Consider the following 13209-nt stretch of genomic DNA (forward strand, 5'->3'; position numbering starts at 1 on the left):
TTCTGAATTATCTAGTTAAACTTCAAATTACAGGCACTCTCATTACTCATCTTAATTCATAATCTAATACACCACTGTATCCTTCACAGCCATTTGGAAGCTTTTGATAGAAGTTTGTGAAACACTATAAAATGGTGAGAAAGGGGATAGAACTAATGACAGAGTCCTTTATAAAGCTTAAAATATGAAATATTGTTAGTTTTCATTAGCAAGAATATCCAAACCTACAAGTTCTAATACAGTAGCCACTAGCCACACGTGGTGATTTAAAGTGAAATTAATTATAATTAAATAAAAATTCAGTTCTTCAATTCCACTAACCATATTTCAAGTGTTTAATAGCCACATGTGGCTAGTGGTTACCATACTGGAGAGTACAGATATAGAACATTTTCATCACCACAGAAAGTTCTACTGCATAATGCTGGCTGTCAGATTGTTAAAACTAGGGCACATTCTGGAAATTCTAATGAGATCCTGAAGAAATTTAGTGCAGAGAATTAAAATAACAAACTCATTTCAGTCTAACAGTTTTATATTTAAATTCAGCTACAACCCAGAATAAAAGAGTATGCCCCATTTAAAAAACAACAAAAACATTAAACTACCTTTTTCAGTTAGATTCTGGAGCAACATGTTATTAATTTGTTTAATTAAGTATTTACTGAATGCCAACCACATATGCCAGGCATTGTGGCAGAGGTTGGGGATTCAAAGTTGAATAAGTCACAATTTTTGTCATAGAAAACTAAGCATTAAACAAAAAATCAGTGCATAACCTATAAAACACAGATATTACTTTTTTATACTATTATACTATATCATATGTACATATATCTGTATATATGTGTATACATGTATAAAGTCTTATGTACTAAAAATGCAGGTGGAGCTATTTGGTCTCAAAGATAGCTCATTCTGTTTGGAAAGAACACCTTGATTCTAACTGGGACCAGTAGGAAAATATCAACAGACTGTGAAAAGCAAGAGGAGATAACAACTTGGATTGACCACTAGTTTGATGTACCACAAATTAAAGCCTTTGGGACTAATTTTTTGCACCTAAAAATGCTGTACCTTCTACATAAGATCACAGATCTACAAGGACAACCATTATAAGGGTATAACATATTTATAAAATATTCATTACATGTAACATGAAGGAATCAAAATAAGCTTATTCTCTTCTTATTCATATCCCTGAGATAATTTATGTGTTTGAGTAGCTTATATTGCTATTCTTCCAACTCATGTCTCCAGAGTTGGCATTCCTTCACTTGTATTTTTAAATACCTACTCTTCACTTTCAGTAACCATTACATTTCTCACAAGGTAAATAAATATTTCCTCATCTCATTCAAACCTATATTTTCCCTTCCTTACAGGGGCAGATTCATATTGAAAATTCTATAGAAGCTGCCCACAGATGCTGCAACATTCTAAGATATATTTTATCACCACCACACAGGTGAGATTTGCTTTATTTAAAATAGTAAGTTGCTAAATTACAGCCTCCACACCTCTGTTGAATGGATAAATAAGACCACAACAAATGTTCCTTAGCATTCATTAACTGTGATTACTTATTTATACATAGCTCTAAAGGAGCTCAATTCCCAATCTCTAAGCCAGCAGTTCTAAAACTTTTTAGTCTGAGTCCTCTATCATTTTTACAAATTAATGAGGACCTCAATGAACTTTTATGAAATTTTAAATAAGATTTTTTTTTTTAATGTTGATATTTAAAAATAACAACGTGGGCTTCCCTAGTGGCGCAGTGGTTGAGATTCTGCCTGCTAATGCAGGGGACACGGGTTCGAGCCCTGGTCTGGGAAGATCCCACATGCCGCGGAGCAACTAGGCCCATGAGCCACAACTACTGAGCCTGCGCGTCTGGAGCCTGTGCTCCGCAACAAGAGATGCCGCGATAGTGAGAGGCCCGCGCACCGCGATGAAGAGTGGCCCCCGCTCGCCACAACTAGAGAAAGCCCTCGCACAGAAACGAAGAACCAACACAGCCAAAAGTAAAATAAAATAAATAAATAAAAGAAATGCATTTCCACTTAAAAAATAAGATCCAGAGGAGTAAAGAAGAAAAGAAAAAACAACGTATCCATTACATGTTAACATAAATACTTTCAATGAAAATAACCATATCTTCCCAAAAAATTTCGTGAGAAATGGCTTAAAAGGAAAATAGCTGGATTCTCATATCTGCTTCTACATTCAGTTTTCTTTCGTTGATGTATATGAAGAAAATCTGCCTTCTCATAGCTAAGTAGTTGGGAAAGGATAAAGTATTTTAAGTGATGGTTTCTTAACAGTTAGCTGCAATGTACAATCTGAAACCATATACCAATTAACTTTTCAAACTCTTCGATTAAATGGAAAATATGAGTTCAGTGAAGTATGCAGATATGCCATATGTTAACACATTTCATTATAGAATATCATGAATAGAATATCAAACAATTGATTGTCTTAATATCAACAATGATCTCATCCCAACCTTTACGTAAACATCTTTTTAATATTTGGTACATCAAAATGGAAAGCATGCATAAAGCCCTTCTGCTGCATATGGAACAGTTATCTCAAGGAAAAGCACTTGTACATTTGAGTTGCAAGTTTAACCGGTCACTTTTTTCATTGAATACAACTTTTACTGGAAATATGACAAACATACTATGACTATTCAGATTTGGGCATCTGTCCAACCGCATGGACCCCTGAAAGAGCCTGTGGGGAAGTCCACTGACCATATTTTGAGAACCACTGTTCTGAGCAGTAAGGCAAAAATATTCCATGATTTCATGAGTCATTACACCATCAAGAAAACACAAATGCTAAATAAAAGTATCTATATATTTCTGCTTAAATCCAAGTAAATAGAAGAGGCAGAAAAGCAGCTCCCAAACTAGAATACTTTGTAAACCAAATATTTGGCCCACATAGAGAATCAGACTCCAGAACATGAAATTTATCAAGCACTTAATCTCCACAACATAAATACATTTTAGAATACCAGTGCATTAAGACCACAAAAAAAGAAAAAGTAAAAAAAAACCTTACAGGAATGTCAAGTAATTAAAACATAAATGGATATTAACTGCCCATTAATAATAGCTAATACTATTGCCAGGCACTTTGCTAAACACTTTATATAGTCATTACATTTAATCCTCAAAACAAGACTAAAAGGTAAGTACTACTAATTCTCATCTCACATATAAGGAAACTGAAATATAAGCAGTTTGCCTAAGGTCAGAGGAAGAATGGATGGTAGAGCTGGGATTCAAAACCAGCACCCTTCACATAACTATACTGCTTCCTGCAACAAAGTCAAATGGTCATCATATGGCAAAATTATGGAGTATAGTTTCTGACTGAAGAGAATGTTAAAAAAAAAAAAAAGCAGCAAACTCACAGTTTTTAGTTCCATCAGAACTTGTTCATCGACTCCATCATCCAGAAAGATGTCTCTCACATCATTAATTACATCTTCAATCACAGATCTGTATAATTTAGGCTTTAAAGGGAAAATAAAAGACTGCTGAAAAACACTGCTTATCACATATTAAAATATATAACATTTTCACAAATTCAAAACAAATGTAATACAACAGTCCCTTTTCCAACTCTCTAAAACTTATTTTAGAAGATGTAACTTTAAAGGTATGGCCATTCCCATAAACATCAGTTGCCTTAGTTAAAATGAATTATTTGATGACTGCATATTTTAATAAAGGTTTTACGACTGTTTAATACAATTCATATACAGAAGATCATCACAGATACAAGGTCTATACAGTTTCCAGTTGCAATTTCTCATGTTGTTATAGTCAAAACACTTAATGTGTTTTGACTATATCCAACGATATAGTTTTATGGGTTGCTATGTCTGGTTTTTATTATTCCTTGCTTGGTTTAACCCGTTGTATCTCCTAACGTCATCGCTGTCTTAACAGAAACTTATGTCCTGTGATTTGCCTGGTAATAATCTGCAACCTAATAAGTATTCAAATTTAAAAATCACCTAATTTTAGTTTTTGTTACCCAGTCTGTACCTCTAAATTATACCATCAAGCTGTTCATATAACTACAATAACAGGTCTCAAAGTCTCAGAGGAACAAGACACAATGATCTCTTTTCCAGGATTTCTCTCCTACTACTGCCCAGATGATGCTATGGAATAGAACTATAAGCAGCCTCGATATTTATTTTTAAACTATTATTATTGTAACTATTATTGTTGGCATTACTGGGGGGAAGCTTGCTTTTAGAAGGTTGCCAGAAAAATAAAATGAGAATAGATGTGAAAGCACTTTAAAAGCATAAAGTACTTTTTAAAAACCAAAAGGTAAGAGACGGAAGACTTTGCCCAACCCACATCCTATTTTTAATGGACAAAAGGAAGTTTGCTTGTCAGACTGTAAAACCAGAGATGTCTTGCTATAAATCTTATCCATTATCACACAGAGCTAAGATCAACAGCCTTTTTAATACTTTGTCATTATCTGTGTTTTATATCTTGCTTAAAAATTACTGCTTACCCAATAAAACCAAGGGTTTGCTCTCATAAGCAAACCTCAAACAGAAATAAATGTTTCATTAGCATCTCTCCCAGAAATACTGTTATCACAGGGGAAACCTCTTATGTGTCCTTGTCCAGCCAAAAATATAAATAATGAGCTCCTCTATACAACTTACCTCAACCATTAAAAACTATTTGTTCCTTTTCATTACAACCAGAAAAACAATTCACGTATCTAGTTTCTCACCTTTGCTGTTCCACTCACTCACCTGCTTTTTATTTTGCCAAATCTGCCTCTGTGAACTAAAATTATTCATGTGATTTCTGCATCTCTACAGTGCCTCCTTATGTTAGCATTCTGATTCTATATATAAAGGAAAGTCTATCTGACTATGGGTATCACCTTATCTATGGCAATTCAACTACTGAATTACAAAAATACATTTATAAAGTGTTTTTTTTAAACCAATGACTCAAGGCATTATAAAGATACAGTGTAATTTTAAATTGGTAGTATAAATCTCAAATTGACGATATAAATTATTTTTTCAGCAAAACAGATGTTGTTCTGGTGTTTCTTAAGTCGGTCATCCCTAAAAATATTCTGCTTGGATATCCACACATTTATAGGTACAATGTGCTTTCTTCTGGCACTCCCTACTTAATGACTCAATCTTGCTTTAAGATTTTGCTTTTGTGCTTTAATTAACCCACAACTTGACCACTTAATGGATTCATATGCACTATAGTTAAAGAAAGGGAAATGTGTATTATTCATGAAGTATACGCAATTTAAAATTGTTCGAGTTAAAAAGCGCGCAAAATACTGACGTTTTGCAAAGTATGTGAGTACATAGGCATTATTTGAAATAAGCAATTTCTGAATTATTATTTAAAATACTAAACTGTACTTAAGCCAAAGTTTTTGCCTTTTATGAAATACACATTAATTTAGGTTTGTCCTAGTTTTCAAAAACCAGATATTCCAAACTTAAAAACTCGTAAATTAAAGGGCCATTAGTGCCATTATCTAATGATTAAAGGATTTCTTTCAAAAGTGTTAGTACCTGGTACAATACTGGAAAATAAGTTGGATTAATTTCTATATTGGATATCATATTAACATCCAATGCAGCAAAAACACCGTCTACTTAGAATTTTAATTTTTTAATACCCAGTTTGCACTAAGCAAATTACTCACAATTCCCCGATCCATAAATGTACTGTACACATAGGTCCTACGTCGAAGCTTTAGGCACTTACTATTTCTTTGAAAAGCTTCGTATCTCAAATATTTATTATAGGAAAACATAATGAAATATTAGGAGCTATATTTCTAACATTTCCTGAATACGTGATAAACAAAATACTACCAAAATCAAATCCTCCACAGTTAACAATTAATGTAGAAAACCTTTCAAAAAAAAAATTACCGACAATAATGCATGCATCTTCTGAATATAAGAACGATTAGACATCTGAGCTTAAATTCTCTTTAAAAAATAAAAATAAAAGAGGATGGCAAGTCTATTTTCCCCTATCAAAGACCGCAAATCCCAGCTGCTGTATGAAAACAAAAACTTGGGGCTCTAAAAGCAGACCCAGTTGGACACGAAATTACAGTGTACGGAAAGGATTTAGGAATAAACTGAGCTCTGCACGCGCCAGCCTCTCGCCTCGGGAGCACGCACCTCCCAGCCCCGCTCTCAGCAGCTCTCACTATTTAAAGCCGGATCTGGTGTTTAAATGGAGAGGCGGTGACGTAGGCCTGAAAAGCACCTTCCCATCCTGGCAGAGTCTATATTAGAGAGCGGCAATGGCTCTATATAAACAGGGCAGCCAAAGGGAGGAGGACCACAAGGCTCAGGGACTGAAAAGCAGGGTAAGCGGCCGCAGCCATGATGGATCGACCCGAGTCGTCAACGGTACGGAGCCGGGCTGCCGTGGGCTTGTCTGCATTTGGGACCGGGCAAAAAAGTGTTTTATTGTCATAATAAAAATAAGAGAGTGGGGTGGGCTAGTGATCACATTTTGCGTTGGTGACTGAAAAGGTTATTTATGTGACTGCTTTTTGCAAACCTACGTGATCGCAAGTAAGAAAAAAGGGACAAACGGTGAGAAGTAGGCAAATTTCAAGGCGAAATCGGGGCACTTTGACCACTACTGTAGGCTTTGTTTGTTTTGGTGCTTTTGCTAGTCGAAGATACGATGGGGGTTTTGCTTCCCCTTCGCCATTTTACCGATTCGGAAGGAACCGAGATAAGTGCTTTTCAACCTTCGTCCTTTTTTTTTTTAAAAAACATAAAATGGCCCCAATGAAGGCTCTTTAAGCACAACCGCCAAAACGCCCAAAGTAACCCCCAAAGTAGCCATTAACCTTTCACTGCGTTAAAGTGGATCGCGGTGGGTCTTGGGGATTCGCCCAGCTCCCCAAACACGGTTTTTGTTTTGAGGCTGCTCCGGGAGCCCTCCTCCAGCCGGCGCGGCCGGGCCCGCTTCGGGGAGAAGCGGCGGCGCCCCTCCCGCCCTCCCTCCTGGCGGCTGGGGTCTGGGGCCGGGGCCGCGCGCTCGCCCCGGCCTAACCGCCCCGCGGCGGCCCCAGGCCCAGCAGGCGCCCCCGCCCTCCCTGCCGCCGCGGCCGCGAGCCTCGGCACCCCCCCGCGCCCGCCGCCCGGCGCACCGGCCCGCTCCGCCTGAGGCGGGAAGCGGCGGCGGCGGCGGCGGCCGCGCGGGCGGCTGAAGAGAGTCGAGGCCGGGAGTCGCGGCCGTCCCCGCCCCCGCCCGGCCGTTGCTGCCGCCTGAACGAAGCCCCCGCCGGCCACCAACCACGTCCTTACCACGGTGTTTGTATTTGCCGAGTTCGCCATTTCCACACACAACACAAACAAGAGGGGGGCAACCCCGAGAAAAGATAAAAACAAAAACAAACAAAAAAAGAACACCCGGAGGGTGACCCAAGCCACCGCAAAATTGGGGGGAAAAATTTTTCAAACAAAATCGTATCCTGACGGAGGAGAGGGGAGCGGTGAGAGGAGGTAGAGGAGGAGAGCAGTCCTCGGAGCTAAAAAACTCGAAAATCGCCCTTAAAAAAAAAAGGCCACGACCCTTCAGGGGTCCTGGGGGGCGTTGCCCGCTCCCCACCCTGCACCAAGGAGGGAAACCACCACCGGTCGCCGCTCCCCGCGCCGCCGCTGCCGCCACCGGCTGCAGCTCCAGCCGTCCGGTCCGCCCGCTTCTCCCCTTTATATAGTGAGCCAACAAGCTGCGCGAGCCGCCGCCACCGCCGCCGCTGCCGCCGAGAGACAGGGCGGAGGGGGAGGGAGGGGCGGAAGGGGCGGGGGCAGAGGTGGGCGAGTCTGAGCGCGAGACACCGCGAGAGCCGCGTGCGCAGGCGCGCCGGGGCGGAGGACGCCGCGCGTCGTCACGCGCAGTGGAGGCTGTTGTGAGGGCAGGGCCCGGGGACTTAAGTAGTGAAGTTGGATCGCTGTCTCCCCAAGTCTCGCGTGATCACGTGGTCGGCACCCAGGCGGAAGTCTCCTGCACCTGCTTTGGGATGAGGAACTTGCTAAGCATTGCTGGAAAACGCGTGAGTTCTGGTGACACAGGAGTCCAGAGCTAGCTGGGATCGCCTCCCGTCGGGCATTTATGCGCCGTCGCGCGCTAGAGGGGGATACGAAATGCGGAAGGGGCGCTGGCTGTTGCCCCGCTAGGAATGGCCGCGGAGGAGGGCCGGTCACGTGGCCCAGCTTCCTGGCCCTGGCGCGCTCGGACTGAGGGAAGTTTCAAATGCGGAGTCATCTCCGAGAACGGGCTCGACTCAGATTCCGATTTCCGAGGCGTTGGCACCTCTTGCCTAGGATGGGCCTTTAGCTTGCAGAATTGTGTACGAGTTCCTAAAAGGGCTGAAAGCTGATTTGGGCCCCCCGTAAACACATTCCAGAATTAATAACACCTGAAGTCGTATGAGTTCTCTCCATCAGTAAGCCACAAAGTCTCTGGGTTTAAGTTCCCCAAAGGTCTGGCCTCTACTATCCCACGTACTTTAAATGACTTTTCAAGGTGGTGGAAATGCCACCCCACCCCACCCACCGCCCACCCGAAACACTGATAACCGGGATTACAATCGCACAACTTTTCCCGGTTTTTAAAAATACTGCCAAAATTCAGTGATTCCACATGGTCAGGACATACTAACATCTGAAATACTTGGCATTTGACACACCAAGTCACATGGCCTCTCGCTGCGGAAGAGGGGCAGAAAATGTCCATATCTTGGACTGCAACTCAGTAGGCTTTTGACCTGTTCTGCCCAAGCTAATCTCGCCTTTGTATCAACATTTCACGCAGAACAGAGAATGCTCTGTTTAGAAGGCAGAGCTCACAGTACCTAATTTTCTTGTCCCTAGGAATTTCCAGAGACATGGAATGTAGTCTGGACAAGTGAGGGAGTTTATCCTCAAAAGGCAAAGCAAAACAAAATGTCAAACTTGTATGCCTCTGAAACCATAGTTAAGGAATATCAGTTGCTTCTCAGTTCCCTGCACAGCTGCTTGTTTGGGAGCATCAAAAGAACAACAACAACAAATCACAGGAAATCATAGTGTTCTTTATGTATTATATAAAATTATGATTCCATCAACATTTGTAATTCATTTAATAGTCGGGTGACCATTAGCCGGAAAAGTTATAGTAATACTTTTCACTTATTACTATTTTAAGTGGACTTGTTACCTCCTTATGTAAGTACTACTTTTTTAAAAAAAATTAATTTATTTATTTTTGGCCGCATTGGGTCTTGGTTGCCGCCTGCCGGCTTTCTGTAGGTGCCCCCAGCGGCGGCTACTCTTCATTGCAGTGCGCGGCTTGTTAGGAACCAGGCTGCACAGCAGGAGGTGAGTGGCTGGCAAGCAAAGCTTCATCTGTATTTATAGCTGCTCCCCATTGCTTGCATTACTGCCTGAGCTCCACTTCCTGTCAACATTATGGTGAGTTGTATAATTATTTCATTATGTATTACAATGTAATAATAATAGAAATAAAGTGCACAATAAATGTAATGTGCTTGAATCATCCCGAAACCACACCCCCCCTGCACCGCCACCCGCCCTCCCCAGTCCGTGGAAAAATTGTCTTCCATGAAACTGGTCCCTGGTGCCAAAAAGGTTGGGGACTGCTGTTTTGGAGAATACAGAAGTTGAGAGGAAAGATCTTATATCTCAAACTTGCTAATCCTAATGGAAGTCTTATTGTAAAGTATACTGCATAATTACAGCATTCATTCAAGATATAAAAAGCACTGATATATTTCAGTCCTACCAAATAAAATTATAATCAGGTCTCACCTGATTTTTATTTGAAGTATAGTTGATTTACAATATTGTGTTAGTTTCAGGTGTCCAGCATAGTGATTCAGTTATATATATGTAATTTTTTTCAGGTTTTTTCCATTATGGTCATTACAAGGTATTGAATATAGTTCCTTGTGCTATACAGTAAATCCTTGTTGTTTACCTATTTAGTTTGTATCTGTTAATTCCATACTACTAATTTATCTCTCCACCCTCCCTTAGGTCTTCTGCCCATTTTTTTATTGGATTGTTTGTTTTCTCGATATTGAGTTATATGAGCTGTTAGTGTATTTTGGATATTAACTCCTTGTTGATCACATTGTTTGCAAATATTTTCTCCCATTCCATAGGTTGTCTTTTCATTTTGTTGATGGTTTCCTTTGCTGTGTAAAAGCTTTTAAGTTTGATTAAGTTCCGTTTGCTTACTTCGGCTTTTATTTCTTCTGCCTTGGGAGAGCTAAGAAAATATTGTTACTATTTATGTTCGAGAATGTTTTGCCTGTGTTCTCTTCCTGAGTTTTATGGTGGTATATCTTATAGTTAGGTCTTTAAACCATTTTGAGTTTATTTTTGTATATAGTGTGAGGGACTGTTACAATTTCATTGATTTACATGTAGCTGTTCTGCTTGCTCAACACCACTTGAAGAGACTGTCCTTTCTGTATTGTATATTCTTTTATATTCTTTGTTGTAGATTGATAGGTGTGTGGGTTTATTTCTGCACTATCTATTCTGTTCCATTGATCTGTTTTTTTCTGCCAGTACCATGCTGTTTTGATTACTATAGCTTTGTAGTATTGTCTGAAGTCTGGAAGGGTTATGTCTTCAACTTTATTCTTTTTCCTCAGGATTGTTTTGGCATTTCTGGGTCTTTTGTCATTCCATGTAAATTTTAGGATTATTTTTTCTAGTTCTGTGAAAAATAATCTTGGGTATTTTGATAGTGATTGCATTCGATCTGTAGGTTGCTTTGGGTAGTATGGCCATTTTAACAATATTAATTATTCCAATCCAAGAGCATGGGATATCTTTTCATTTCTCTGAATCTTTTTTTTAAAAATTTATTTATTTAATTTATTTATTTTTGGCTGCACTGGGTTTTCCTTGCTGTGCGGGCTTTCTCTAGTTGTGACGAGCGGGGGCTACTTTTCGTTGTGTTGTGCGGGCTTCTCATTGCGGTGACTTGTCTTGTTGTGGAGCATGGGCTCTAGGCACATAGGCTTCAGTAGTTGTGGCATGTGGGTTCAGTAGTTGTGACTCGTGGGCTCTAGAGCACAGGCTGAGTAGTTGTGGTGCATGGGCTTAGTTGCTCAACAGCATGTGGGATGTTCCTGGAGCAGGGCTTGAACCTGTGTCCCCTGCATTGGCAGGCGAATTCTTAACCACTGTGCCACCAGAGAATCCCTCTCTGAATCATCTTAAGTTTGTTTTATCAATGTCTTATACTTTTAAAGTATAGCTACCTCCTCGGTTAGGTTTATTCCTAAATATTTTTTTGATGTGATTTTAAACAGGATTGTTTTCTTACTTTTTTTGGTATTTTATTGTTAGTGTAAAGAAATGCAACTGATTTCTGTATATTAATCTTGTATCTTGCTACCTTGCTGAATTCATTTATTACTTCTAATAGTTTTTGTGTGGAGATTTTAGGGTTCTCTATATAGAGTATCATGTCTTCTGCAAATAGTGACAGTTTTACCTCTTCCCTTCTAATTTGGATGCCTTTTATTTCTTTTTCTTGTCTGATTGCTGTGTCTAGGTCTTCCAATATTATGTTGAATAGAAGTAGTGAGAGTGGGCATCCTTATCTTGTTCCTGAATTTAGTAGGAAGGCTTTCAGCTTTTCATCATTGAATATTATGTTGGCTGTGGGTTTGTCATAAATAGCTTTCATTATGTTAAGATATGTTACCTCTATACCCACTTCGGTGAGAGTTTTTGTCATGAATGGATGTTGAATTTTGTCAAATGCTTTTTCTATGCTGTTGAGTTAATCATGTGGTTTTGTCTTTTCTTTTGTTAATGTGGTGTATCACATTGATTGAATTGCATATGTTGAACCATCCTTGTAACCCTGGAATAAATCCAACTTAATCATGGTGTATGTTCCTTTCTGTGTATTGCTGAATTAGGTTTGCTAATATTTGTTGAGGATTTTCACATCCATATTCATCAAACATATCCTGTAATTTTTTTTTTTTTTGTAGTGTCATTGTCTGGTTTTGGTATCAGGGTGATGGTGGCTTCATAGAATGAATTTGGGAGTGTTCCTTCCTTTTCAGTTTTTTGGAATAGTTTGAGAATGCTAGGTATAAGTTCTTTATTTGGTAGAATTCCCCAGTGAAGCTGTCTGGTCCTGGACTTCTGTTTTCAGAGGGTTTTTTGTTTTTGCAGATTCTATTTCACTTGTAGTAATCAGTCTGTTCAAATTATGTTTCTTCTTGACTCAGTTTTGGCAAGCTGTATATTTCTAGAAATGTCCGTTTCTTATAGGTTGTCCAATTTGTTGGCATATAACTGTTTATAGTATTCTTTTATGATTTTTTTATGTATCTATGGTATGAGCTGTTATTTCTCCTCTTTTCTTATTTTGTTTATTTGGGTCCTCTCTCTTTTCTTCTTGGTGAGCCTGGCTAGAGGTTTGTCAATTTTGTTTATCCTTTCAAAAAAAAAAAGGTTTTATTGATCTTTTCTGTTTTTTAATCTCTGTTTTATTTATTTCCTGTCTGTTCTTTATTATTTCCTTCATTCTGCTGACTTTATGTTTTGTTTGTTCTTCTTTTTCTAATTCTTCTAGGTGGTAGATTATAAAACAAAGTTAACTTTTGAAAAGAAATCCCAAAATTGAAAATAAAATGAAGCAAATTAACCTAACAGTGTATTCCATAACACACAAAGAGGAACTTCTTCAAGTGACTTTAAAACACAGTCATTAAACTATATATATCTGTAATGGGATATTCTCTAAGGACAAAAATATGAAAAGTTTTTTTCACTGCTCTCAATATTCTTATTTGTGGTGGTAATGTTGTATATGTATTCTTTTTTTTTTTGCGGTACGTGGGCCTCTCACTGTTGTGGCCTCTCCCATTGCAGAGCACAGGCTCCGGACACGCAGGCTCAGCGGCCATGGCTCACAGGCCTAGCCGCTCCACGGCACGTGGGATCTTCCCAGACCAGGGCACAAACCTGTGTCCCCTGCATTGGCAGGCGGACTCTCAACCACTGTGCCACCAGGTAAGCCCTCTTTTTTTTTTTTTTTTTTTGAATGTGATATGTGGGATAAAGAAGATGAGTAATTATATGATGTAATTATACCATCCCAG

General features: G+C 39.4%; 1 protein-coding gene across 3 annotated transcripts in view; it reads right to left on the minus strand.

Moving 5' to 3' along the window:
* Positions 1-7854, minus strand: part of GTF2A1 (general transcription factor IIA subunit 1) — a 127894-nt gene extending 120040 nt beyond the window's left edge. For all 3 annotated transcript variants that reach the window (XR_004348769.1, XR_004348770.1, XM_032624941.1), the window contains exons 1-2: positions 7373-7854; positions 3428-3529 (exon numbers count right to left, since the gene is read on the minus strand). Coding sequence is in view for 1 of the 3 variants with exons in the window: in XM_032624941.1 (XP_032480832.1) it covers positions 3428-3529; positions 7373-7402 (132 nt within the window). In the remaining 2 variants the exon portion in view is untranslated. The remainder of the gene's footprint in view (positions 1-3427; positions 3530-7372) is intronic.
* Positions 7855-13209: the final 5355 nt, after the last annotated feature.

The sequence above is a fragment of the Phocoena sinus genome, chromosome 2 (assembly GCF_008692025.1).
Source record: "Phocoena sinus isolate mPhoSin1 chromosome 2, mPhoSin1.pri, whole genome shotgun sequence".
Classification (NCBI taxonomy): Eukaryota; Metazoa; Chordata; class Mammalia; order Artiodactyla; family Phocoenidae; genus Phocoena; species Phocoena sinus.